General features: G+C 47.9%; 3 protein-coding genes across 3 annotated transcripts; 1 reads left to right on the forward strand and 2 right to left on the reverse strand.

Annotated features, from left to right (window-relative positions):
* Positions 1 to 1,024: 1,024 nt before the first annotated feature.
* On the reverse strand, positions 1,025 to 9,001 carry LOC122929351 (cytochrome b5 domain-containing protein 1). Its single transcript, XM_044282891.1, has 4 exons — positions 8,787 to 9,001; positions 5,826 to 5,902; positions 4,737 to 4,955; positions 1,025 to 1,426 (listed from the first exon to the last, which is right to left on the reverse strand). The coding sequence occupies exons 1-4, from the start codon at positions 8,911 to 8,913 to the stop codon at positions 1,196 to 1,198; spliced, it is 654 nt and encodes a 217-aa protein (XP_044138826.1). The 5' UTR covers positions 8,914 to 9,001; the 3' UTR covers positions 1,025 to 1,195.
* A 69-nt stretch (positions 9,002 to 9,070) lies between these two features.
* Positions 9,071 to 11,431, forward strand: NAA38 (N-alpha-acetyltransferase 38, NatC auxiliary subunit). Its single transcript, XM_044282892.1, has 3 exons — positions 9,071 to 9,205; positions 10,968 to 11,139; positions 11,221 to 11,431. The coding sequence occupies exons 1-3, from the start codon at positions 9,107 to 9,109 to the stop codon at positions 11,331 to 11,333; spliced, it is 384 nt and encodes a 127-aa protein (XP_044138827.1). The 5' UTR covers positions 9,071 to 9,106; the 3' UTR covers positions 11,334 to 11,431.
* Positions 11,432 to 16,573: 5,142 nt separating this feature from the next.
* TMEM88 (transmembrane protein 88) lies at positions 16,574 to 20,461 on the reverse strand. Its single transcript, XM_044276953.1, has 2 exons — positions 20,249 to 20,461; positions 16,574 to 17,207 (listed from the first exon to the last, which is right to left on the reverse strand). The coding sequence occupies exons 1-2, from the start codon at positions 20,459 to 20,461 to the stop codon at positions 16,959 to 16,961; spliced, it is 462 nt and encodes a 153-aa protein (XP_044132888.1). The 3' UTR covers positions 16,574 to 16,958.
* Between the last annotated feature and the right edge of the window lie 5,762 nt (positions 20,462 to 26,223).

The raw sequence follows: 26,223 nt of genomic DNA on the forward strand, positions 1-26,223 counted from the left end.
TTGCTGACCCCTGTGCTAGAACGTGGCTGAAGACTGTGCAGGCCACAGTGACCCAGAAGATCTACCAAACCTGCAAAACCTTACATTCAGCAGTGTTCTTTCAATGGAGGCAACTGCTATGGAGTCCGGGAAGTGGGGCCTCCTTTTCTTCCAGATTTGAAAACATTGCATTTTCACACAGCCACCACTAGGGGGAGCGAAGTGCAAACAGATTATTACAGCTTCCATTTCAGTCAATTGTAACAGCAATTTTTCTGATACAGAGCTCCAAATCCCCTGCTTTGCGGCTTTTTAATGGTTTTTGATGAATCTGGAGTACCGCTAATTAGCATAGCAAACCACACCCACTTTCCAAAAGTGGCAAGACCTGGGTAAAAATGCAAGAAAAAAATTAAACTTTATGATACCAACATTTTGGTGCAAACAGAATGAAAACACCCATGGGGAGGGGGATCCTCTGACAGAGGATTCTTTAGGCTGAATACAAGTGTAACAAACCCTCAGCTGTGAGAAGTATAAGACCTGTATAGGATTCCAGCTTCTAGACGTTAATATCAGTGTCTCCATTCACAGACAACAAGTCGAGGTTGCGGGCATTGCCACAATTCAGGCAGAAATTGCACCAAAAGTGTCGTACATGGCGTGCACCAAGTTATTATGTGCTTTTGTGTATACAGCTCCTGTGCAAACCAAGGTGTCTCCATGGTTACAGACTACAAACTCTGTGTAGTCAGACGCTGCAGTTATTCCTCATCTACTTTTTCTACATTTGATACGGAGGAACACGTGACAGCAGGATCCGGCCATGGAGACATAGCTCTGCGTATGAGCTGTATACACAAAACGGCACATTTATCATTGGGATTATCTGCAAGGCTGATTCATCTTTTTTTCTTTAATTTTAGAGGCATCCGAAAAAAAATAACGAACATTTCATTTTTGTTGCAAAAGTCTACATACCCTTTACACAAACCTAGAACCCCCCCCCCCCCCCCCCCAAGAGTAAGAGTCCTTCACCCGCGTCCAGGTATTATAAAACATCTTTTATTCGGCACATGAGGAGATGGCACGTGACCCGACCAGAGCGGTTACTACAGGCAGGGGGATTCACTTATAGATTGGCTACTGCACATCACATGGACACTACTACTCTCATCATCATGGGGAGCTGTGTTTTTGGCGTCCTCCCCACACTTCACAGTTGTGTCAGATCATCATTGAAGTACAAGTGTAGACTCGCCGTATAAGAGTCACAATCGATCTTCAGCTCCTCAAACTCTTCATCTTCATCCTGGAGCCCGTTCTCCTCCAGCGTCTGCTCCATGTTCAGCGGAACCCCACAATATTTCCAGGTGTAACTGGCAGCGTGGGCGTTGTACGGCAAATACCGGGCCAGGATCTCCCATATCGTCTCCTCCGAACACACCTGCAATACCAACATCATCTGGTTACATCACCCCAAAGGAGGAGGAGCAGACTCATAGCTCCTTCTATATGTATCACCCTGCAGGAGGAGGGGCAGACTCATAGCTCCTTCTATATGTATCACCCTGCAGGAGGAGGGGCAGACTCATAGCTCCTTCTATATGTATCACCCTGCAGGAGGAGGGGCAGACTCATAGCTCCTTCTATATGTATCACCCTGCAGGAGGAGAGGGCAGACTCATAGCTCCTTCTATATGTATCACCCTGCAGGAGGAGGAGCAGACTCATAGCTCCTTCTATATGTATCACCCTGCAGGAGGAGAGGGCAGACTCATAGCTCCTTCTATATGTATCACCCTGCAGGAGGAGGGGCAGACTTATAGCTCCTTCTATATGTATCACCCTGCAGGAGGAGGGGCAGACTCATAGCTCCTTCTATATGTATCACCCTGCAGGAGGAGGAGCAGACTCATAGCTCCTTCTATATGTATCACCCTGCAGGAGGAGGGGCAGACTCATAGCTCCTTCTATATGTATCACCCTGCAGGAGGAGGGGCAGACTCATAGCTCCTTCTATATGTATCACCCTGCAGGAGGAGGAGCAGACTCATAGCTCCTTCTATATATATCACCCTGCAGGAGGAGGGGCAGACTCATAGCTCCTTCTATATGTATCACCCTGCAGGAGGAGGAGCAGACTCATAGCTCTTCTATATGTATCACCCTGCAGGAGGAGGAGCAGACTCATAGCGCCTTCTATATGTATCACCCTGCAGGAGGAGGAGCAGACTCATAGCTCCTTCTATATGTATCACCCTGCAGGAGGAGGAGCAGACTCATAGCTCCTTCTATATCTATCACCCTGCAGGAGGAGGGGCAGACTCATAGCTCCTTCTATATGTATCACCCTGCAGGAGGAGGAGCAGACTCATAGCTCCTTCTATATGTATCACCCTGCAGGAGGAGGAGCAGACTCATGGCTCCCTTCTATATGTATCACCCTGCAGGAGGAGGAGCAGACTCATCGCTCCTTCTATATGTATCACCCTGCAGGAGGAGGAGCAGACTCATGGCTCCCTTCTAATGTATCACCCTGCAGGAGGAGGGGCAGACCCATAGCTCCTTCTATATGTATCACCCTGCAGGAGGAGGAGCAGACTCATAGCTCCTTCTATATGTATCACCCTGCAGGAGGAGGAGCAGACTCATAGCTCCCTTCTATATGTATCACCCTACAGGAGGAGGGGCAGACTCATAGCTCCTTCTATATGTATCACCCTACAGGAGGAGGGGCAGACTCATATCTCCTTCTGTATGTATCACCCTGCAGGAGGAGGAGCAGACTCATAGCTCCCTTTTATATGTATCACCCTACAGGAGGAGGGGCAGACTCATAGCTCCTTCTATATGTATCACCCTACAGGAGGAGGGGCAGACTCATATCTCCTTCTATATGTATTACCCTGCAGGAGGAGGAGCAGACTCATATCTCCTTCTATATGTATTACCCTGCAGGAGGAGGAGCAGACTCATAGCTCCTTCTATATGTATCACCCTGCAGGAGAAGGAGCAGACTCATAGCTCCTTCTATATGTATCACCCTGCAGGAGGAGGGGCAGACTCATAGCTCCTTCTATATGTATCACCCTGCAGGAGGAGCGGCAGACTCATAGCTCCTCCTATATGTATCACCCTGCAGGAGGAGGGGCAGACTCATAGCTCCTTCTATATGTATCACCCTGCAGGAGGAGGGGCAGACTCATAGCTCCTTCTATATGTATCACCCTGCAGGAGGAGGGGCAGACTCATAGCTCCTTCTATATGTATCACCCTGCAGGAGGAGGGGCAGACTCATATCTCCTTCTGTATGTATCACCCTGCAGGAGGAGGAGCAGACTCATAGCTCCCTTTTATATGTATCACCCTACAGGAGGAGGGGCAGACTCATAGCTCCTTCTATATGTATCACCCTACAGGAGGAGGGGCAGACTCATATCTCCTTCTATATGTATTACCCTGCAGGAGGAGGAGCAGACTCATAGCTCCTTCTATATGTATCACCCTGAAGGAGAAGGAGCAGACTCATAGCTCCTTCTATATGTATCACCCTGCAGGAGGAGGGGCAGACTCATAGCTCCTTCTATATGTATCACCCTGCAGGAGGAGCGGCATTCTCATAGCTCCTTCTATATGTATCACCCTGCAGGAGGAGGAGCAGACTCATAGCTCCTTCTATATGTATCACCCTGCAGGAGGAGGGGCAGACTCATAGCTCCTCCTATATGTATCACCCTGCAGGAGGAGGGGCAGACTCATAGCTCCTTCTATATGTATCACCCTGCAGGAGGAGGGGCAGACTCATAGCTCCTTCTATATGTATTACTCTGCAGGAGGAGGGGCAGACTCATAGCTCCTTCTATATGTATCACCCTGCAGGAGGAGGGGCAGACTCATAGCTCCTTCTATATGTATCACCCTGCAGGAGGAGGGGCAGACTCATAGCTCCTTCTATATGTATCACCCTGCAGGAGGAGGGGCAGACTCATAGCTCCTTCTATATGTATCACCTGCAGGAGGAGGGGCAGACTCATAGCTCCTTCTATATGTATCACCCTGCAGGAGGAGGGGCAGACTCATAGCTCCTTCTATATGTATCACCCTGCAGGAGGAGGGGCAGACTCATAGCTCCTTCTATATGTATCACCCTGCAGGAGGAGGAGCAGACTCATAGCTCCTTCTATATGTATCACCCTGCAGGAGGAGGAGCAGACTCATAGCTCCTTCTATATGTATCACCCTGCAGGAGGAGGAGCAGACTCATAGCTCCTTCTATATGTATCACCCTGCAGGAGGAGGAGCAGGCTCATAGCTCCTTCTATATGTATCACCCTGCAGGAGGAGGGGCAGACTCATAGCTCCTTCTATATGTATCACCCTGCAGGAGGAGGAGCAGACTCATAGCTCCTTCTATATGTATCACCCTGCAGGAGGAGGAGCCGAATCATAGCTCCTTCTATATGTATCACCCTGCAGGAGGAGGAGCAGACTCATAGCTCCTTCTATATGTATCACCCTGCAGGAGGAGGAGCAGACTCATAGCTCCTTCTATATGTATCACCCTGCAGGAGGAGGAGCAGACTCATAGCTCCTTCTATATGTATCACCCTGCAGGAGGAGGAGCAGACTCATAGCTCCCTTCTATATGTATCACCCTGCAGGAGGAGGGGCAGACTCATAGCTCCTTCTATATGTATCACCCTGCAGGAGGAGGGGCAGATATTTCTGGGTCACTGTTGCTATCGCTGACTTACCTCGAGAATTTGCTCTTGGGATGTCAATGTGTTGATGATTCGGAGGATCCTGGTTTTGGATGACAAGATGCCGACCTCATAAGAGGGGTCTCGCCACCAGGGGCGTCCAAAATCAGTGTCCCAATCTGAACAGGGGAAGGAGGGCGGCACGTGAAGAAAACGTCCCTGAGGTGTGTAGTATTTCAAGCAGCCAGTTTGTGGGTCTATGTGGGTCTTAATCTGTGGAGATGAATGAAAGGAGGAGACATTTATAGTAAGTAATGCATCATGACGGATCAGGACAAGGGGGTAGCGGTGGTCGTCCCCTGTCCCCCCAGGACTGTGTGTTGTGTCACAATCCTTTCCGCCTATAACAATTATCGGGGAGCTCAATGGTAAATCTGTATGCTGTGGGCTCCCCCTGGTGGGCGATCACTCACACTTTCCGTAAATGACGGCCATTAATTGCCTTGTTCATAACTGCAGATGGCTTATAGTCTGCACCAGATCTGCCTCGTGGATAATATTCTGCTGGTAGTCGGTCATAACCTTAAAGGGGTCTTCCATAAATACATGTAAATGACCGTGACCACAACTACACAAGAATATTCCCATGTGCTGACCATTAGATTACAGCCATCTCCAACCTGAAGCTAGTCAGCTCCTGCAAAACTACAACTCCCATCATGGCCTGATAGCCAGGCACTGAAACCTCTTCCTACAGCGAATACTCCTCACAGCTGAGGGTTTGCTACACCTGCACGAAGTAAGAACACCCCTGTGTGCGTCTAGACCCGAGGCTGAGAGCTGCGCTGATACACTGTAACAAACGGCCCAGGAGAGAGATCTGTGCCGATAATGTGGTCAGCTCATAGAGGATTTTACAGACTGGGTACGACTGTAACAAACCCTCAGCTGTGTGCTGGACAAGGCGTGCATATTTGGAGCTTCTGAATGCAAACTAGAATGTTCTCATTCGCTGACAACAAGCAGAGCGTTTGTGTTTCATTTACTCAAAGTATATTAGAAAGTTTACCCATTTCCTGACGTAACCTGTAGGGGCCCCGACTATTCCCAGGGCCCCCGCTCTAGGCAGTGATGGACACTTACCTCTCCAGTCTTCACACTGAACCAGTGACTGATGTCTTTTCCTGCCGCCTCGATGATCGGCTTCAGTAAAATGTCACCTGACAGAAGACAAGGCAGGAATCAGTGTGAACAGTCCCCGAGGAACGTCCTCCACATAAAGGGCCTCTGTCACCCACTAAAGTCTTTTTATTTGCTAATTACAATCCCTATACTGCGATATATATATATATATATAAGGCTCTTACTCATTTTGGTTCAGTAGTTAATTAAAAAAACACACTTTTATAATATGTAAATTACCTCTCTACCAGCAAGTAGGGGGTTACTTGCTGGTAGCCGCCGCATCCTGCTTTCATAAAGACGCCCCCTCCTCCTGTTGATTGACATGGCCAGCGAGCGCTCTCCTCCTCCGGCTGGCCCTGTCTGCGTTCAAAATCTGGCGCCTGCGCCGTACCGGTCTTCAGTCGGCGCAGGCGCACTGAGAGGAGGACGCTCCATCCTCAATGCGCCTGCGCCGATGACGTCATATCTACACCCGGCGCAGGCGCACTAGGAAGGAGCGGCCGAGCGAGCGTCTTTCTCTCAGTACGCCTGCGCCGACAGAAGACCGGTACGGCGTAGGCGCCAGATTTTGAATGCAGACAGGGCCAGCCAGAGGACGAGCAGGTAATTAGCATATTATAAAAGTCAGTTTTTTAAATTAACTACTGAACCAAAATGAGTAAGAGCATTATATAGATTGATATATCGCAGTATAGGGATTATAATTAGCCCCCAAAAAAAGACTAGTGGGGTGACAGAGGCCCTATAAGTACCCATCTAATTTAGGGGCCCAAGAACAGCAGAGGTGATGGAGGGGACTGGGGAGAAGAAGAGGGAGTCAACGGGGGGGGGGGGGGGGGGGAGAAGAAGAGAGTCAACGGGGGGGGGGGGAGAAGAGGGAGTCAACGGGGGGGGGAGAAGAAGAGAGTCAACGGGGGGGGGGGAGAAGAAGAGAGTCAACGGGGGGGGGGGGGAGAAGAAGAGAGTCAACGGGGGGGGGGGGGGGGGAGAAGAAGAGAGTCAACGGGGGGGGGGGGGAGAAGAAGAGAGTCAACGGGGGGGGGGGGGAGAAGAAGAGAGTCAACGGGGGGGGGGGGGGGGGAGAAGAAGAGAGTCAACGGGGGGGGGGGAGAAGAAGAGAGTCAACGGGGGGGGGAGAGAAGAAGAGAGTCAACGGGGGGGGGGGGGGAGTCCAACGGGGGGGGAGAAGAAGGGAGTCAACGGGGGGGGGGAGAAGAAGAGAGTCAACGGGGGGGGGGGGAGAGAAGAAGAGAGTCAACGGGGGGGGGGGGAGAAGAAGAGAGTCAACGGGGGGGGGGGGAGAAGAAGAGAGTCAACGGGGGGGGGGAGAAGACGAGAGTCAACGGGGGGGGAGAAGAAGAGAGTCAACGGGGGGGGGGGGAGAAGAAGAGAGTCAACGGGGGGGGGGGAGAAGAAGAGAGTCAACGGGGGGGGGGAGAGAGAAGAGAGTCAACGGGGGGGGGGAGGAAGAAGAGAGTCAACGGGGGGGGGGAGAGAAGAAGAGAGTCAACGGGGGGGGGGAGAAGAAGAGAGTCAACGGGGGGGGGGGAGAAGAAGAGAGTCAACGGGGGGGGAGAAGAAGAGAGTCAACGGGGGGGGGAGAAGAGAGAGTCAACGGGGGGGGGAGAAGAAGAGAGTCAACGGGGGGGGGGGAAGAAGAGAGTCAACGGGGGGGGAGGAAGAAGAGAGTCAACGGGGGGGGAGAAGAAGAGAGTCAACGGGGGGGGAGAAGAAGAGAGTCAACGGGGGGGGGGAAGAGAGTCAACGGGGGGGGGAAGAGAGTCAACGGGGGGGGGAAGAGAGTCAACGGGGGGGGAAGAGAGTCAACGGGGGGGGAAGAGAGTCAACGGGGGGGGAAAGAGAGTCAACGGGGGGGGGGAAGAGAGTCAACGGGGGGGGGAAGAGAGTCAACGGGGGGGAAGAGAGTCAACGGGGGGGGGAAGAGAGTCAACGGGGGGGGGAAGAGAGTCAACGGGGGGGGGAAGAGAGTCAACGGGGGGGGAAGAGAGTCAACGGGGGGGGAAGAGAGTCAACGGGGGGGGGGGAAGAGAGTCAACGGGGGGGGGAAGAGAGTCAACGGGGGGAAGAGAGTCAACGGGGGGAAGAGAGTCAACGGGGGGAAGAGAGTCACGGGGGGAAGAGAGTCAACGGGGGGAAGAGAGTCAACGGGGGAAGAGAGTCAACGGGGGGAAGAGAGTCAACGGGGGGAAGAGAGTCAACGGGGGGGAAGAGAGTCAACGGGGGGGGAAAGAGAGTCAACGGGGGGGGAAGAGAGTCAACGGGGGGAAGAGAGTCAACGGGGGGGAAGAGAGTCAACGGGGGGGGGAAGAGAGTCAACGGGGGGGGGAAGAGAGTCAACGGGGGGGGAAGAGAGTCAACGGGGGGAAGAGAGTCAACGGGGGGAAGAGAGTCAACGGGGGGAAGAGAGTCAACGGGGGGAAGAGAGTCAACGGGGGGAAGAGAGTCAACGGGGGGAAGAGAGTCAACGGGGGGAAGAGAGTCAACGGGGGGAAGAGAGTCAACGGGGGGAAGAGAGTCAACGGGGGGGAAGAGAGTCAACGGGGGGAAGAGAGTCAACGGGGGGAAGAGAGTCAACGGGGGGAAGAGAGTCAACGGGGGGGAAGAGAGTCAACGGGGGGGAAGAGAGTCAACGGGGGGGAGAAGAAGATGGAGGGGGGAAGGAGAAAGGACTGGAAGAGGGGCAATAGGGAGAGGATGGGCGAGGAGAGACGACGCGGAGGGCTGAGGAGATGCGACATGGAAACGCGGGGAGACGGTGGGGAGAGGAGAGGCACAGGGAGAGGAGAGGCCAGGTGGAACAGAAGGGGAGCAGAGAGCGGTTGGGGATTATAACATAAGGGCACAGGAAGGAAGACGGGGGAGAGCAGCAGACAGGAGAAGACAGGGGTCTCCGGTCACCTCGGTGCTCCTTGGCTAGGGCGGTGAGGTCGTAGACCCGGCCCAGGAAGGACACCCACAGGTCGTTGATCGTGCAGTGCCGGGAGACCTCCCGGGGTGTATAATACGACGCTCTGGCGGGACTCATGCCTGACACTTAGCTGCTTTCTGGCGTTACCCCGGCAACGGGACGCTCCCATGGTCACATCCGGCGTCTCCCAACGTCACTTCCGTTATTAGTCCTCTTTCTACGTTTCCGCGTTCCAGCCGCTGCTCTGACGTAATTTCCTGTTCTGGTCTCACATTAACTACATCATTTCCTTCCTACCTTCCTGTAAAGCATGTTGGGAGATGTAGTCTTTTCTTTCTTCCCCGTCAGCCTGTGCGGAGGAGTTATGGCCGCTGTACTGGAGGAGAATGGCTGCAGCCCTCCGGCCGGGGTGAGTGTCATGGCTGCGGTGTGAGGTAGAGCAGTGCCTCATGCCCCCTTCAGAGGCATACAGAGGAGTGTACTCGGGAGGGGCTCAACATGGCGAGCCGTTTCCTGGGAAAGCTGGGTGACAACCAATATGGCCGCCACGTACCCTCGCACAGGGGCTGTCACCCAGCTCTCCCGGGTCCCAGAATGTCAGCTGTGAGGAGTACAGGAGCGCTGCCGATCAGGACTTTGGAGGAGCTGGGTGATGGCCCTTGTGCTGGCGGCACCCAGCTCTCCCTGACCCCTGAATGACACACCCCGCTAGTTATGTATGAGACGGCGACTCTCAGGACCCCGGGAAAGCTGGGTGACCCCGACCTCAGAGTGACAGCTCCGCCTGAACGTGTAGGTGTCAGGGTTCTCATCCAGGAAAGCTGGGTGACAATGGCCGCTCTTCATTACGTCTTATTAAGATCCAGCTTTCCCAGGATCCCGAATGTCAAGGCTGATTGTAGAAGGCAGGTATAGAAAGCTGGGTGATACCCAATATAGAGGCCGTGTCAGCTGTGCCAGTCAGGAGCATGGGAAAGCTGGGTGGTATCCAATATGGAGGCTGTGCCAGTCAGAGGAATGGGAAAGCTGGGTGGTATCCAATATGGAGGCTGTGCCAGTCAGGGGAATGGGAAAGCTGGGTGGTATCCAATATGGAGGCCGTGTCAGCTGTGCCAGTCAGAGGAATGGGAAAGCTACGTGGTATCCAATATAGAGGCAGTGTCAGTTGTGCCAGTCAGAGGAATGGGAAAGCTACGTGGTAACCAATATGGAGGACATGTCAGCTGGTCCAGTCAGGAGCATGGGAAAGCTGGGTGGTATCCATTATGGAGGCCATGTCGGCTGTGCCAGTCAGGGGAATGGGAAAGCTAGGTGGTATCTAATATAGAGGCCGTGTCAGCTGTGCCAGTCAGGAGCATGAGAAAGCTGGGTGGTATCCAATATGGAGGCTATGTCAGCTGTGCCAGTCAGGAGCAGGGAAAGCTAGGTGGTATCTAATATAGAGGCAGTGTCAGCTGTGCCAGTCAGGAGCAGGGAAAGCTACGTGGTATCCGAAATGGAGGCTGTGCCAGTCAGAGGAATGGGAAAGCTACGTGATATCCAATATGGAGGCCGTGTCAGCAGTGCCAGTCAGAAGCAGGGAAAGCTAGTTGGTATCCAATATAGAGGCCGTGTCAGCTGTGCCAGTCAGGGGAATGGGAAAGCTAGGTGGCATCCAAAATGGAGGTTGTGTCAGCTGTGCCAGTCAGGAGCAGGGAAAGCTGGGTGGTATCCAATATAGAGGCCGTGTCAGCTGTGCCAGTCGGGGGAATGGGAAAGCTAGGTGGCATCCAAAATGGAGGTTGTGTCAGCTGTGCCAGTCAGGAGCATGGGAAAGCTGGGTGGTATCCAATATGGAGGCCATGTCAGCTGTGCCAGTCAGGAGCAGGGGAAGCTGGGTGGTATCCAAAATGGAGGCTGTGCCAGTCAGGAGCATGGGAAAGCTAGGTGGTAGACAGTATGGAAGTCGTGTCAGTCAGGAGCATGGGAAAGCTGGGTGGTATCCAATATGGAGGCTGTGGCACCCAGCTTTCCCAGCCTCTGACGGGTTACAGAGCCTCACTTATGTTGCCCTCCACCGTCTTCTGCTGCCTCCCCGCATGGACTTGTCAGTCAGGACTGTGGGAGAGCTGGGTGCCGGGTAATGTTATGAGCCTGTGTGTCCCAGTGACGTCGCCTGTTTTTGCCCCCAGGACTCGGACGTGGAGGCGGGTGACGGCGCCCGGCAGAAGCTGGAGTCTCTGCTGAACCGGAACATGCGCATTGAGATGACGGACGGCCGCTCGCTCATCGGCTGCTTCCTGTGCACCGACCGAGACTGCAACGTCATCCTGGGCTCCGCGCAGGAGTTCCTCCGACCCTCAGGTGAGCCCCTTTTAAGATGGCGGTGGCCTTGATAGAAGTGCCAAGCTCCACCCATTAACCCTCTCCCTCCTTCCCCTGCAGACTCGTTCCCTGTGCGAGAGCCGCGCGTCCTGGGCCTGGCCATGGTCCCCGGTCACCACATCGTGTCCATACAGGTGGAGCTGGAGAGCGTCACTTCCCCCCAGTACCTGTGACTCAAGATGGCGGCACCGGGAGGCTCCACCTCTCCCCCACGCCTGTGTATAGCTCTGTGTACATTCACTTTTCTATAATTAAATTATTTTTACCGCCATTTTTTTAATAGCAAATTTATGCCAGAATTCGCTTCACAGAAGTTCGGGCTTGGTATTGATGTTCTGAAGATTGTATTATTTTCCCTTATAACATGGTTATAAGGGAAAATAATAGCATTCTGAATACAGAATGCAGAGTATAATAGTGCTGGAGGGGTTAAAAATACATTTAAAAAAAAGTTAACTCACCTTCTTCTCTTGATCGCGTAGTTCCCGGTCTCTTTACTTCTTGAATGAGCTGTGGGCTAAATTACCTGTGGTGACGTCAGATCACATGCTCCAATCACATGGTCCATCACTGTGGTGATGGAGCATGTGATCTGACATCACCACAGGTCCTTTAGCCCACAGCTAGTAAAGAAGAGACCGGGAACTACGCGATCAAGAGTAGAAGGTGAGTTAACTTTTATTTTTTAACCCTTCCAGCACTATTATACTATGCATTCTGTATTCAGAATGCTATTATTTTCCCTTATAACCATGTTATAAGGGAAAATAATACAGTGAATAGACTGTCACCTAGAACCCATGCGTGAAAATCGCACCGCATCCGCACTTGCGTGCGGATGCTATGCGATTTTCACGCAACCCCATTCACTTCTATGGGGCCTGCGTCGCGTGAAAATCGCACAATATAGAGCATGCTGCGATTTTCACTCAACGCACAAGTGATGCGTGAAAATCACCGCTCATGTGCACAGCCCCATAGAAATGAATGGGTCAGGATTCAGTGCGGGTGCAATATGTTCACCGCACGCATCGCACCCGCGCGGAATACTCGCCCGTGTGAAAGGGGCCTAAGATTAGGCCAGGGTTTCTCAAATCCGGTCCTCGGGACCCACCTACCAGTCATGTTTTCAGGATTTCCTTAGTATTGAGCAGGTGATATAATTAGTGTCAATGCATCAGGACTTACCACAGGTATTCATTCTGTGGGATAGTCTCAAATCCAGACTGGTAGGTGGGTCCCGAAGACCGGAGGTGAGAAACCCTGGATTAGACAGAGAGAGGCCAAACAATTTATAAGAGCTTCTAAAGCACAGGCAGAAGAGACATTAGCTCAGTCAGGGAAAAAAGGCGAGAAGGCATTCTTCAGATACATAAATGAAAAAAGGAAACTAAAACAAGGAATTACCAAATTAAAAACAAAAGGAAGGTATATGGAAGGTTCATAAATATTGGGACATCAACTCAATTCTAACATTTCTGGCTCTATACACCACCACAATGGATTTGGAATGAAACAAACAAGATGTGCTTTACCTGCAGACGGTCAGCTGTAATTTGAGGGCATTTACATCCAAATCAGGTGGACGGTGCAGGAATTACAATAGTTTGCATATGTGCCTCCCACTTGTTAAGGGACCAAAAGTAATGGGACAATTGGCTTCTCGGCTGTTCCATGGCCAGGTGTGTGTTATTCCCTCATTATCCCAATTACAATGAGCAGATAAAAGGTCCAGAGCTCATTTCCAGTCTGCTGTTTGCTATTTGCATTTGGAATCTGTTGTTGTCAACTCTCAAGATGAGATCCAAAGAGCTGTCACCATCAGTGAAGCCATCATTGGGCTGAAAAACACAACAAACCCATCAGAGAGATAGCAAAAACATTGGGCATGGCCAAAACAACAGTTTGGAACATTCTTAAAAAGAAGGAACGCACCGGTGAGCTCAGCAGCACCAAAAGACCCGGAAGGCCACGGAAAACAACTGTGGTGGATGACCGAAGAATTCTTTCCCTGGTGAAGAAAACACCCTTCACAACAGTTGGCTAGATCAAGAACACTCTCCAGGAGGTAGGTGTATGTGTGTCAAAGTCAGCAATCAAGAGAAGACTTCACCAGAGTGAATACAGAGGGTTCACCACAAGATGTAAACCATTGGTGAGCCTCAAAAACAGGAAGACCAGATTAGAGTTTGCCAAACGACATCTAAAAAAGCCTTCACAGTTCTGGAACAACATCCTATGGACAGATGAGACCAAGATCAACTTGTACCAGAGTGATGGGAAGAGAAGAGTATGGAGAAGGAAAGGAACTGCTCATGATCCTAAGCATACCACCTCTTCAGTGAAGCATGGTGGTGGTAGTGTCATGGCGTGGGCATGTAGGGCTGCCAATGGAACTGCTTCTCTTGTATTTATTGATGATGTGACTGCTGACAGAAACAGCAGGATGAATTCTGAAGTGTTTCGGGCAATATTATCTGCTCATATTCAGCCAAATGCTTCAGAACTCATTGGACGGCGCTTCACAGGGCAGATGGACAATGACCCGAAGCATACTGCAAAAGCAACCAAAGAGTTTTTAAGGGAAAGAAGTGGAATGTTCTGCAATGGCCGAGTCAATCCCCGACCTGAATCCGATTGAGCATTTCGCTTGCTGAAGACAAAACTGAAGGGAAAATGCCCCAAGAACAAGCAGGAACTGAAGACAGTTGCAGTAGAGGCCGGGCAGAGCATCACCAGGGATGAAACCCAGCGTCTGGTGATGTCTATGCGTTCCAGACTTCAGGCTGTAATTGACTGCAAAGGATTTGCAACCAAGTATTAAAAAGTAATAGTGTGATTTATGATTATTATTCTGTCCCATTACTTTTGGTCCCTTAACAAGTGGGAGGCACAGATGCAAACTGTTGTAATTCCTGCACCGCTCACCTGATTTGGATGTCAATACCCTAAAGCTGACAGTCTGCAGGTAAAGCTGACAGTCTGCAGGTAAAGCTGACAGTCTGCAGGTAAAGCACATCTAGTTTGTTTCATTTCAAATCCATTGTGGTGGTGTATAGAGCCAGAAATGTTAGAATTGTGTCGATGGCCCAATATTTATGGACCTGACTGTATATGGAAGAAGATGAAGAACTAGCTGACTGCCTCAATGAATACTTCTGCTCAGTTTTTACAAAGGAAAATGAAGGAGAAGGACCTCAGTTAGGAAAGAAGACTAATGAATCTTTTGATGCATGTGTCTTTACAGAGGAAGAGGTTCTAAGTCAGCTGTCTAAAATGAATGCAAATAAGTCACAGGGGCCTGATGGGATGCACCCAAAGCTATTAAAAGAGCTCAGCGGTGAACTAGCAAAACCATTAACAGATTTATTTAACCAATCACTGGCAACAGGAGTCGTCCCAGAAGATTGGAAATTAGCAAATGTTGTGCCCATTCACAAGAAAGGTAGTAGGGAGGAATCGGGCAACTATAGGCCAGTAAGCCTGACATCAATAGTGGGGAAATTAATGGAAACCATACTTAAAGGGACACTGACAGGCCCAATAAGCATATTTAGGTATATATATATGACAGTACAGGTCTTAAAAAGTGTATTACAATCATCTAAGTATCCCCCCCGACCACCTTATAAATACAGAAAACTAAAGTTTTATAACCTGCTTGACTCGTCTCCAATCTGCCCAAGGGGCGGCGTTTCATCTCCACTTGCGCCCAGCCAGCCGCTCCCAACTGCCGTTCTGAAGCCCCGCCCAGCTCATCAATATTCACTTCGCTGGGCGGCGGCTACTACTCTCCCTGACTCAAGATCCTGCGCATGCCCAATTCAATCCACCGTCTAATCTTCAGCTCATGCGCCCGGCTGGGGTCACACCGCGCCTGCGTACAGACAGTCTGCGTCTTAGAGGCCGCTGCAACCTCTGCTTAATGCGCATGCGCCGGGCACTGTTCAGAGCAGCGCTTCAGAGCGCTGCTCACTTACATCTCAAAAGGGGTTAATACTAGTGCCGCTCTACAGAGCACTAGTGAGACCTCATCTGGAGTATTGTGCTCAGTACTGGAGACCATATCTCCAGAAGGATATTGATACTTTGGAGAGAGTTCAGAGAAGAGCTACTAAACTGGTACATGGATTGCAGGATAAAACTTACCAGGAAAGATTAAAGGACCTTAACATGTATAGCTTGGAAGAAAGACGAGACAGAGGGGATATGATAGAAACTGCTAAATACATAAAGGGAATCAACAAGGTAAAGGAGGAGAGAATATCTAAAAGAAGAAAAACTGCTACAGGAGGACATAGTCTTAAATTAGAGGGGCAAAGGTTAACAGTAATATCAGGAAGTATTACTTTACTGAGAGAGTAGTGGGTGCATGGAATAGCCTTCCTGCAGAAGTGGTAGCTGCACATACAGTGGAGGAGTTTAAGCATGCAGGGGATAGGCATAAGGCCATCCTTCATATAAGATAGGGCCAGGGGCTATCCATAGTATTCAGTATGTTGGGCAGACTAGATGGGCCAAATGGTTCTTATCTGCCGACACATTCTATGTTTCTATAGGAATTAATACTATCACATAGTGCCCCAATAATACCGCCATACAGTGAAGTGCCCCAATAAAACCGCCATACAGTGGGAACAAATCTTTTATTTTGCACATTGCGGCAGTACATGATTCACATGGGATAATGTGGACATTGTGCAGATCCCACTGTCGTCCCCTTTAGGCCTCATGCACACGGCCGTTGCCCGGGCACCAGCCGCGTGTTTCCCTCATCACGGATGCGGACCCATTCACTTGGATTGGAGGCACGGAAGCGCTACGGAGTGCTTCTGTGATGTTTCTGTCCGTGCCTCCGCACCGCAATTTTTTTTTTACATGCTCCATTTTTTTTAAGGTACTGACGAATCAAGTTGAATGGGTCTCGATCCGGCCGCCGCACAGATGTCGCCCGTGCATTGAGGACCGCAAATTCGATCCCCCAATGCACGGAACGGCCGTGTGCGTGAGGCCTTAGGCTGGAGCCTCATGACCGTGGAATGGCTGATCCCCGCCTGACACTGCCCCACCGCATAACAGTGAGCGCAATCCATGAGAAGTACAGATCAGCGAATGTCTTATTTTAAAATCCGTTCTCGCTTCGTTTGGTGGTAGAAGCAGAATTGCGTTACGGTCCGTGGTAACAGAATCCATAACGCAACTCACCTTTTACCAGTAAACGAAGCGTGAATGAATTTCATAACCTGAAACCATCTCTAATGATGAGTCTTATACTCCGGTCACCTCCGAAGCTGCCTGCGCAGTGCTGACAGTCCCACCCCTCTCAGTATAACGGGGAGGTCATGCACTCTACTCCGTTGCACTGCATTGTGTCTGCTATAGACAGAGCATGGGGAGGAGCAGAAGTGTGAGTGCAGCTCTAGCTGTGATTGGTGCATAAGTCCTCACATATGTAATTGTGTGCCCTTAGCTGTTGTGAAACTAAACCTCTCAGCATGACGTCCACAAGCCTCATGCATGCTGGGAGTTGTAGTTCAGCAACAGTTTGTATTTACAATGAAGATATCTAACATGATATGTAAAACCTGAGATTACATCACGATGCCCCAGAAATAACGGAGGAGCCCCCCACCCGCCATAATGAAACTACTAGTCCCAGCAAGCAGTGGCAGCCATGTTTCTGCACCGTCAGGGCCACCTCTAGGCTCATGTCCTTGAGGTAATCACAGTACGGCGCGGTCGTCCTTATAAACGGTGGGGTCAGTGGTGTGGTATAGTCTCTGTGGCCCCGGGCCTCCTCATACCCAGGCCTTGCCATCCTTGGGGCTCTCGTTGGCCGAGGGTCTTTGGGGTGGGGTTCCCTGATACATGGCGCGGCTGTAGGGCAGGAAGCAGGAGCTGAGCTGGAAGCAGCGTACGATCCGAGCGTAACCGGCCAATCCAAGGATCAGGAAGGGCAAGACCAACAGGACCCCGAAGACCAGCAGAGACACGCAGGCGGCCGGGGTCAGCATCGCCGGGCACAGCGTCTCTTTAGGCTTGCGGAACTGGAAACCAAGAAGAGAAAAGGGTTAACAGGCGGGTGGTGGTACCGAGAGGGTTAATAATGTAAACAGGCGGGTGGTGGTACCGAGAGGGTTAATAATGTAAACAGGCGGGTGGTGGTACCGAGAGACTGATACCAGCTGAGGAATGTGCGAGGGAGGCTGTGTACAGCAATGGTATGGAGACCATATATACACAGGCCTGTATCTAATCCTGTACTGTGTGATACTGTCTGCTGGGCCGTGTATCTAATCCTATCCTGTGTGATACTGTCTGCTGAGCTGTGTATCTAATCCTATCCTGTGTGATACTGTCTGCTGGGCCGTGTATCTAATCCTATCCTGTGTGATACTGTCTGCTGAGCTGTGTATCTAATCCTATCCTGTGTGATACTGTCTGCTGCGCTGTGTATCTAATCCTATCCTGTGTGATACTGTCTGCTGAGCTGTGTATCTAATCCTATCCTGTGTGATACCGTCTGCTGAGCCGTGTATCTAATCCTATCCTGTGTGATACTATCTACTGAGCTGTGTATCTAATCCTATCCTGTGTGATACTGTCTGCTGAGCCGTGTATCTAATCCTACCCTGTGTGATACTGTCTGCTGAGCTGTGTATCTAATCCTATCATGTGTGATACTGTCTGCTGATCTATGTATCTAATCCTACCCTGTGTGATACTGTCTGCTGAGCCGTGTATCTAATCCTATCATGTGTGATACTGTCTGCTGAGCCGTGTATCTAATCCTACCCTGTGTGATACTATCTGCTGAGCTGTGTATCTAATCCTATCCTGTGTGATACTGTCTGCTGAGCTGTGTATCTAATCCTGCACTGTGTGATACTGTCTGCTGAGCTGTGTATCTAATCTTATCCTGTGTGATACTGTCTGCTGAGCTGTGTATCTAATCCTATCCTGTGTGATACTGTCTGCTGAGCTGTGTATCTAATCCTATCCTGTGTGATACTGTCTGCTGAGCTGTGTATCTAATCCTCTCCTGTGTGATACTATCTGCTGAACTGTGTATCTAATCCTATCATGTGTGATACTATCTGTAGAGCTGTGTATCTAATCCTATCATGTGTGATACTGTCTGCTGAGCTGTGTATCTAATCCTATCCTGTGTGATACTGTCTGCTGAGATGTGTATCTAATCCTATCATGTGTGATACTGTCTGCAGAGCTGTGTATCTAATCCTATCCTGTGTGATACTGTCTGCAGAGCTGTGTATCTAATCCTATCCTGTGTGATACTGTCTGCTGAGCTGTGTATCTAATCCTATCCTGTGTGATACTGTCTGCTGAGCTGTGTATCTAATCTTATACTGTATGATACTGTCTGCTGAGCTGTGTATCTAATCCTATCCTGTGTGATACTGTCTGCTGAGCCGTGTATCTAATCCTATCCTGTGTGATACTGTCTGCTGAGCTGTGTATCTAATACTATCCTGTGTGATACTGTCTGCTGTGCTGTGTATCTAATCTTTTACTGTATGATACTGTCTGCTGAGCTGTGTATCTAATCCTATCCTGTGTGATACTGACTGCTGAGCTGTGTATCTAATCCTATCCTGTGTGATACTGTCTGCAGAGCTGTGTATCTAATCCTATCCTGTGTGATACTATCTGTAGAGCTGTGTATCTAATCCTATCCTGTGTGATACTGTCTGCTGAGCTGTGTATCTAATCCCATCCTGTGTGATACTATCTGCTGAGCCGTGTATCTAATCCTATCCTGTGTGATACTGTCTGCTGAGCCGTGTATCTAATCCTATCCTGTGTGATACTGTCTGCTGAGCTGTGTATCTAATCCTATCCTGTGTGATACTGTCTGCAGAGCTGTGTATCTAATCCTATCCTGTGTGATACTGTCTGCTGAGCTGTGTATCTAATCCTGTCCTGTGTGATACTGTCTGCTGAGCTGTGTATCTAATCCTATCCTGTGTGATACTATCTGCTGAGCTGTGTATCTAATCCTATCCTGTGTGATACTGACTGCTGAGCTGTGTATCTAATCCTATCCTGTGTGATACTATCTGCAGAGCTATGCATCTGCTTCTGCTCAGTGCCAGTCTGCTGCATGGAAAGCTCATGAAATATAGGGGTCATTTATAAATCCCTGTCGGTTTTCTGCATTGCCCTAATTTGCACCAAATCCACCCAATGTCACCCAGTGTTTGATCAGTCAGGCCTCTTTCACATGTTAGTGAGTCACACACGTGTGTTGTCCATGTTCTCCACAGACTGCTCTCACATCCATTGACTTTAATGTGTGCATTCACACATCATTGGTTTTCCACGTCCCATGGGTCGGTGGTGACATCACAGGAGCATGCCCTGTGATTACGGATCCCTCACCCATGTTATAGTCTGTGGGTACGTGATGCCATCCCTCTTTGGTCCGTGTTTTTTTATGGATCGTTGCTAGGAGATGCTCTGGGAAAACTTTTTTAGCCTAGCAGTGCTCTGTGGAAGACGGAGGACACACGGACCAAACACAGATTCTACATGGACATCTTCACAAATGGCACCACGGATACAGACATGTGAATGAGACCTTATATGCTGAGAGGTTCCTCTAATTTCTGCACTTTCTCTGGAGTGACATCGAGGTCTCAGAAAATATATCTGATTTTAACCACCTCGCCAGGACAACGTCCAACATTGCCACCCACTTTCCAAAACTGGAAAGAGTAGTGGAAAAATGTATCAGCAAGAAATGGAACAGCAGTGACCAAAAAGTGCTGTAACTCCCATCATCTGCTGACTGGCCATACTGACAATCCCTGGATACAATGAGGAGTATAGAACCTTCTACGGATCGCGTCCATACAGAGGCACCAGGTCCAGGACTTCTAAGAAGGCTTTCAGGTACCACATGGCCCTCCACTGTCAGTGAAAGTACAAGTCTCAGGATGTCTCTGCTGTGAGGTTCCATGGACAAGTTCTTCCACCATCCGTGGATGGGAGGTCTCTGACCACAAACCCAACATGCTAAAGGGAGACAATGACAGAATAAGAGAAGACATATCATGGTACTGACCCGCGGGTGGCACAGGAACCCATAGAGAAGCATGACAGCAGATGGCACCAGAGCTCCTCCGCACATCACGATGAAGATCCCCAGATTGGCGGCTCCCACCAACAGGTTGTGGGCAGTGATCAGCACGGCACATGCCCAGCAGTCCAAGGGCTCCCGGGGTACTGGGGGTGCAGGCGTATATGGTGGTGGCAGAGTAGAGGTATCTTCTCCCATCACGTCTGATCGGGGCATGGACCTTCTCTTTGTGTGTTCTCCTAATCTTCATAACAGGACCTTATTTCCAGACCCCTTCCCATCCCCACCCCCACCCCCTTATCTAAGAATGCACCAGCTTCACTCCCCTAATATTCTGCATAAGGTCTCAGGAATGCCAGGACTCCACATCCCCCAACCCAGGCATATACACTAAGTGCAAGCTCTGTGGTCTAGACTCCACATCCTCCAACTCAGTATGTACGCTGAGTGCAAGCTCTTAGGTCCGCACTCTACATCTCCAAACCTAGAATACAGTGCCTTGATAAAGTATTCATACCCCTTGAACTTTTCCAAATTTTGTCACATTACACACAGAAACTTAAATGTATTTTATTGGGATTTTATGTGAGAGACCAACACAAAGAACAAGTACGGCCTCATTCACACATACGTGGATTTTCACAGACCACGGTCCCTGAAAACCCATCCTGCTGAGTGCGACCAATGACGCAGTGAACTCAGCAGGATAGTAGGCCGGGTATAAAAAGGACCGTGGTCCGTGAAAATCCATGTATGTGTGAATGAGGCCTCTGTGTGAAGCGAAAAGAAAATGATACAAGGTTTTCAAAATGTTTACTACTTAACAATCTAGAAAGTGTGGCGTGCATTTATATTCAGTCCCCTATACTGTGATACCCCTAAATAAAATCCAGTGTGACCAGTTGCCCTCAGAAGTCACCTGATTAGTAAATAGAGTCTACCTGTGTGTAATTTATTCCTAGTATAACTTCAGCTGTTTGTGAAGGCCTCAGACATTTGTTAGAGAACGTTAGTGCTAAAACAGCATCATGAAAACCAAGGAACACACCAGACAGGTCAGGGATAAAGTTGTGAAGTGTAAAGCAGGTTTAAGTTATAAAAAAAAAAGAATATCATGGAGCACTGTTCAATCCATAATCCGAACATGGAAGGAATCTGGGCACAACTGCAAACCTACCAAGACATGGCCGTTCACCTAAACTGACAACCCAGGCAAGGAGAGTACTAATTAGAGAAGCAGCCAAGAGGCCCATGGTCACTCTGGAGGAGCTGGAGATCCACAGCTCAGGTGAGAGAATCTGTCCACAGGACAACTATTAGTCGTGTACTCCACAAATCTGGCCTTTATGCAAGAGTGGCAAGAAGAAAGACATTTTTGAAAGCAAGCCATAAGAAGTCCCGTTTGAAGATTGCCACAAGCCATGTAGGGGACACAGCAAACATATGGAAGAAGGTGCTCTGGTGAGATGAGACTAAAGGTGAACTTTTTAGACTAAATGGAAGTAACACTGCACATCACCCTGAACTCACCATCCCCACTGTGAAACATGGTGGTGGCAGCATCGTGCCGTGATGAGGCTTTTCCTCAGCAGGGACAGGGAAGCTGGTCAGAGTTGATGGATCTAAATTCAGAGAAATCCTGGAGGAAGCTGCAAAAGACTTGGGCAGAGGTTCACCTTCCAGTAGGACAACGACCCTAAACATCCAGCCAGAGCTACAATGGGATGGTTTAGATTAAAGCATAATTATGAGAATAGTCCAGTCAAAGACCAGATCAAAATCCCAGTGAGAATTTGGGGCAAGACGTGGACATTGCCGTTCACAGACGCCCTCAATCCAATCGGACTGAGCGAGACCTATTCTCCAAAGAATAATGGGCAAAAAAGTCAGGCTCTAGATGTGCAAAGCTGGTAGATGCATCTCCCAAAAGACTTGCAGCTGTAATTGCAGCAAAAGGTGGTCCTACAAAGTACTGACTCAGGGGCCTGAATACATAGGCACGCTGCACTTTCTACATTTGTATTTATTAAAAATTTTGAAAACCACGTATCATTATCTTCTCACGTCACAGATACAAGTGAAACTCGAAAAATTTGAATATCGTGCAAAAGTCCATTTATTTCAGTAAGGCTACATGCACACAACAGTTGTTTTTCTCTGCGTCCGTTCCGGTTTTTTTGGGCTGATCGGATGGTTACCCATGCATTTCTATGTAGCCATTAAAATTGCGGTGTAGTCAACCATTTCTTTTCCGCGTCTGCTGTCCGTGTTTCCCGTCCGCAAAAAAAGTATTGCATGTCCTATTCTTCTCCGCAATAAAAGTTTTGCAGACGCATTGAAGTCAATAGGTCCGCCAAAAAATCCGGATGGCCAACGGAAGCCATCCGTATGTCATTCGCATCCTTTTTTTTTTTTTTTTGTGGATGGTTGCTGGGAAATATAAATTAAATTTCAAGAATTACAGCCTTCAGGTTTTTGGGCGGACCGCTGAAGACACACGGAAACACAACCTACAAAATTTGTGGACAAACGGAACGGATGTGGATGTAAAAAAAAACAGGAACACGGATCCGCTATATGCATACCGCAAAAAACAACGTCGTGTGCATGTGGCCTAATGAAAATTAAAAGGAATTGCAGTAATGCACGATATTCAAATTTTTCGAGTTTCACACATACTTGTACTTTGTGTTGGTCGATCACATAAAACCCCAATAAAATACATTGAAGTTTGTGGGTGTAACGTGGAAACGTTCGAGGGGTATGAATACTTTTTGAAGGCACTGTATACACTGAGTGCAAGATCTATAATCCTGGCTCCACGTCCCCAGCCCAGCATGTACGCTGAGTGCATGCTCCAGCTCAGAGATGGTAAAGTATAACTCCCATCCTCCCTATAACATGTATCATTCTAATGGTACCATCATGGATCAGAGAGTTTGCAGATTTATACAGTCGCCACTCCTGGGGGCTCACTACATACAGATTTATACAGTCGCCACTAGGGGGAGCTCACTGCATACAGATTTATACAGTCGCCACTAGGGGGAGCTCACTGCATACAGATTTATAAAGCCACCACTAGAGGGAGATCACTACATACAGATTATACAGTCACCACTCCTGGGGGATCACTGCATACAGATTTATACAGTCACCACTAGGGGGAGCTCACTGCATACAGATTATACAGCCACCACTAGGGGGAGCTCACTGCATACAGATTTATACAGCCACCACTAGGGGGCACTCACTGTATACAGATTTATACAACCGCCACTAGGGGGGCTCACTGTATACAGATATTTCTCTCATTGACTTCAATGTGAAATGTATATATCAATACATATTCACCCAGCATGATATTTCCACCGTAGACTGACCGCTTGCGCAGTGTGTGGGCTCACCTGCAGTAGGAGCACTGATGTCATAGATTTGCACCCCCATGCTTCCATCCTTGATTATAATCAACTTTATTCACCAGCGACAACCAGAATGTTCCTGGTTAGTAAGATGTATCTGATGATTCCTTCCTATTCTGCTTGTTGACCAGAGGTGAGAGGTGAGCAGTACCAGGAATGCTGGGATGGAGGACCAGGAGGGAACAGCAGGCTCCATCCATAGTGATGGATGAGGTGGTGGGGGAGGGGAGGACTGTCAGGTACCAGAGACCCTAGAGATGATAGAGGACAGATCCAGAGAGGACTATGACCTGTGACCAACCCCAGGAGATAACATTTCCATAGAGGAGGCAGGAATGGTGAGAGACCATAAGAGCAGTGATATAGTAGATGTATACTTCTACATAGAGAGGAGTATTACAACTCATGAAGAACGTCTTCAGACCCTTTCATTTCACATTTTGTTATCTTGGCTCTTGAGTGTCTTCCCCCCCCCCCCCCCCCCCCCCCATCATTCTGCCCTCAGTCCCCCATAATGAGAAAGTGAGAACAGTATGTTCAAAATCTTTACTAATTTACTGTAAAGGAAAATCTAAAATCTTGCATTGACATAAATCTTCAGCCCCTTTACTCGGGACAGTAGGAGACAGTATTATAGTAGTTATATTCTTGTACATAGAAGCAGTATTATAGTAGTTATATTCTTGTACATAGGAGCAGTATTATAGTAGTTATATTCTTGTACATAGGAGGCAGTATTATAGTAGTTATATACTTGTACATAGGAGCAGTATTATAGTAGTTATATTCTTGTACATAGGAGGCAGTATTATAGTAGTTATATTCCTGTACATAGGAGCAGTATTATAGTAGTTATATTATTGTACATAGGAGGCAGTATTATAGTAGTTATATACTTGTACATAGGAGGCTGTATTATAGTAGTTATATTCTTGTGCATAGGAGCAGTATTATAGTAGTTATATTCTTGTACATAGGAGCAGTATTATAGTAGTTATATTCTTGTACATAGGAGCAGTATTATAGTAGTTATATTCTTGTACATAGGAGCAGTATTATAGTAGTTATATTCTTGTACATTAGGAGGCAGTATTATAGTAGTTATATTCTTGTACATAGGAGCAGTATTATAGTAGTTATATTCTTGTACATAGGAGCAGTATTATAGTAGTTATATTCTTGTACATAGGAGGCAGTATTATAGTAGTTATATTCTTGTGCATAGGAGCAGTATTATAGTAGTTATATTCTTGTATATAAGAGGCAGTATTATAGTAGTTATATTCTTGTACATAGGAGCAGTATTATAGTAGTTATATTCTTGTGCATAGGAGCAGTATTATAGTAGTTATATTCTTGTATATAAGAGGCAGTATTATAGTAGTTATATTCTTGTACATAGGAGCAGTATTATAGTAGTTATATTCTTGTGCATAGGAGCAGTATTATAGTAGTTATATTCTTGTACATAGGAGGCAGTATTATAGTAGTTATATTCTTGTACATAGGAGCAGTATTATAGTAGTTATATTCTTGTGCATAGGAGCAGTATTATAGTAGTTATATTCTTGTATATAAGAGGCAGTATTATAGTAGTTATATTCTTGTACATAGGAGCAGTATTATAGTAGTTATATTCTTGTACATAGGAGCAGTATTATAGTAGTTATGTTCTTGTACATAGGGGCAGTATTATAGTAGTTATATTCTTGTACACAGGAGCAGTATTATAGCAGTTATATTCTTGTACATAGGAGCAGTATTATAGTAGTTATATTCTTGTACATAGGAGCAGTATTATAGCAGTTATATTCTTGTACATAGGAGCAGTATTATAGTAGTTATATTCTTGTACATAGGAGGCAGTATTATAGTAGTTATATTCTTGTACATAGGAGCAGTATTATAGTAGTTATATTCTTGTACATAGGAGCAGTATTATAGTAGTTATATTCTTGTACATAGGAGCAGTATTATAGTAGTTATATTCTTGTACATAGGAGCAGTATTATAGTAGTTATATTCTTGTACATAGGAGCAGTATTATAGTAGTTATATTCTTGTACATAGGAGCAGTATTATAGCAGTTATATTCTTGTACATAGGAGCAGTATTATAGTAGTTATATTCTTGTACATAGGAGCAGTATTATAGTAGTTATATTCTTGTACATAGGAGCAGTATTATAGCAGTTATATTCTTGTACATAGGAGCAGTATTATAGTAGTTATATTCTTGTACATAGGAGCAGTATTATAGTAGTTATATTCTTGTACATAGGAGCAGTATTATAGTAGTTATATTCTTGTACATAGGAGCAGTATTATAGTAGTTATATTATTGTACATAGGAGCAGTATTATAGCAGTTATATTCTTGTACATAGGAGCAGTATTATAGTAGTTATATTCTTGTACATAGGAGCAGTATTATAGTAGTTATATTCTTGTACATAGGAGCAGTATTATAGTAGTTATATTCTTGTACATAGGAGCAGTATTATAGTAGTTATATTCTTGTACATAGGAGGCAGTATTAT

The sequence above is a fragment of the Bufo gargarizans genome, chromosome 2 (genome assembly GCF_014858855.1).
Source record: "Bufo gargarizans isolate SCDJY-AF-19 chromosome 2, ASM1485885v1, whole genome shotgun sequence".
NCBI classification, from domain to species: domain Eukaryota; kingdom Metazoa; phylum Chordata; class Amphibia; order Anura; family Bufonidae; genus Bufo; species Bufo gargarizans.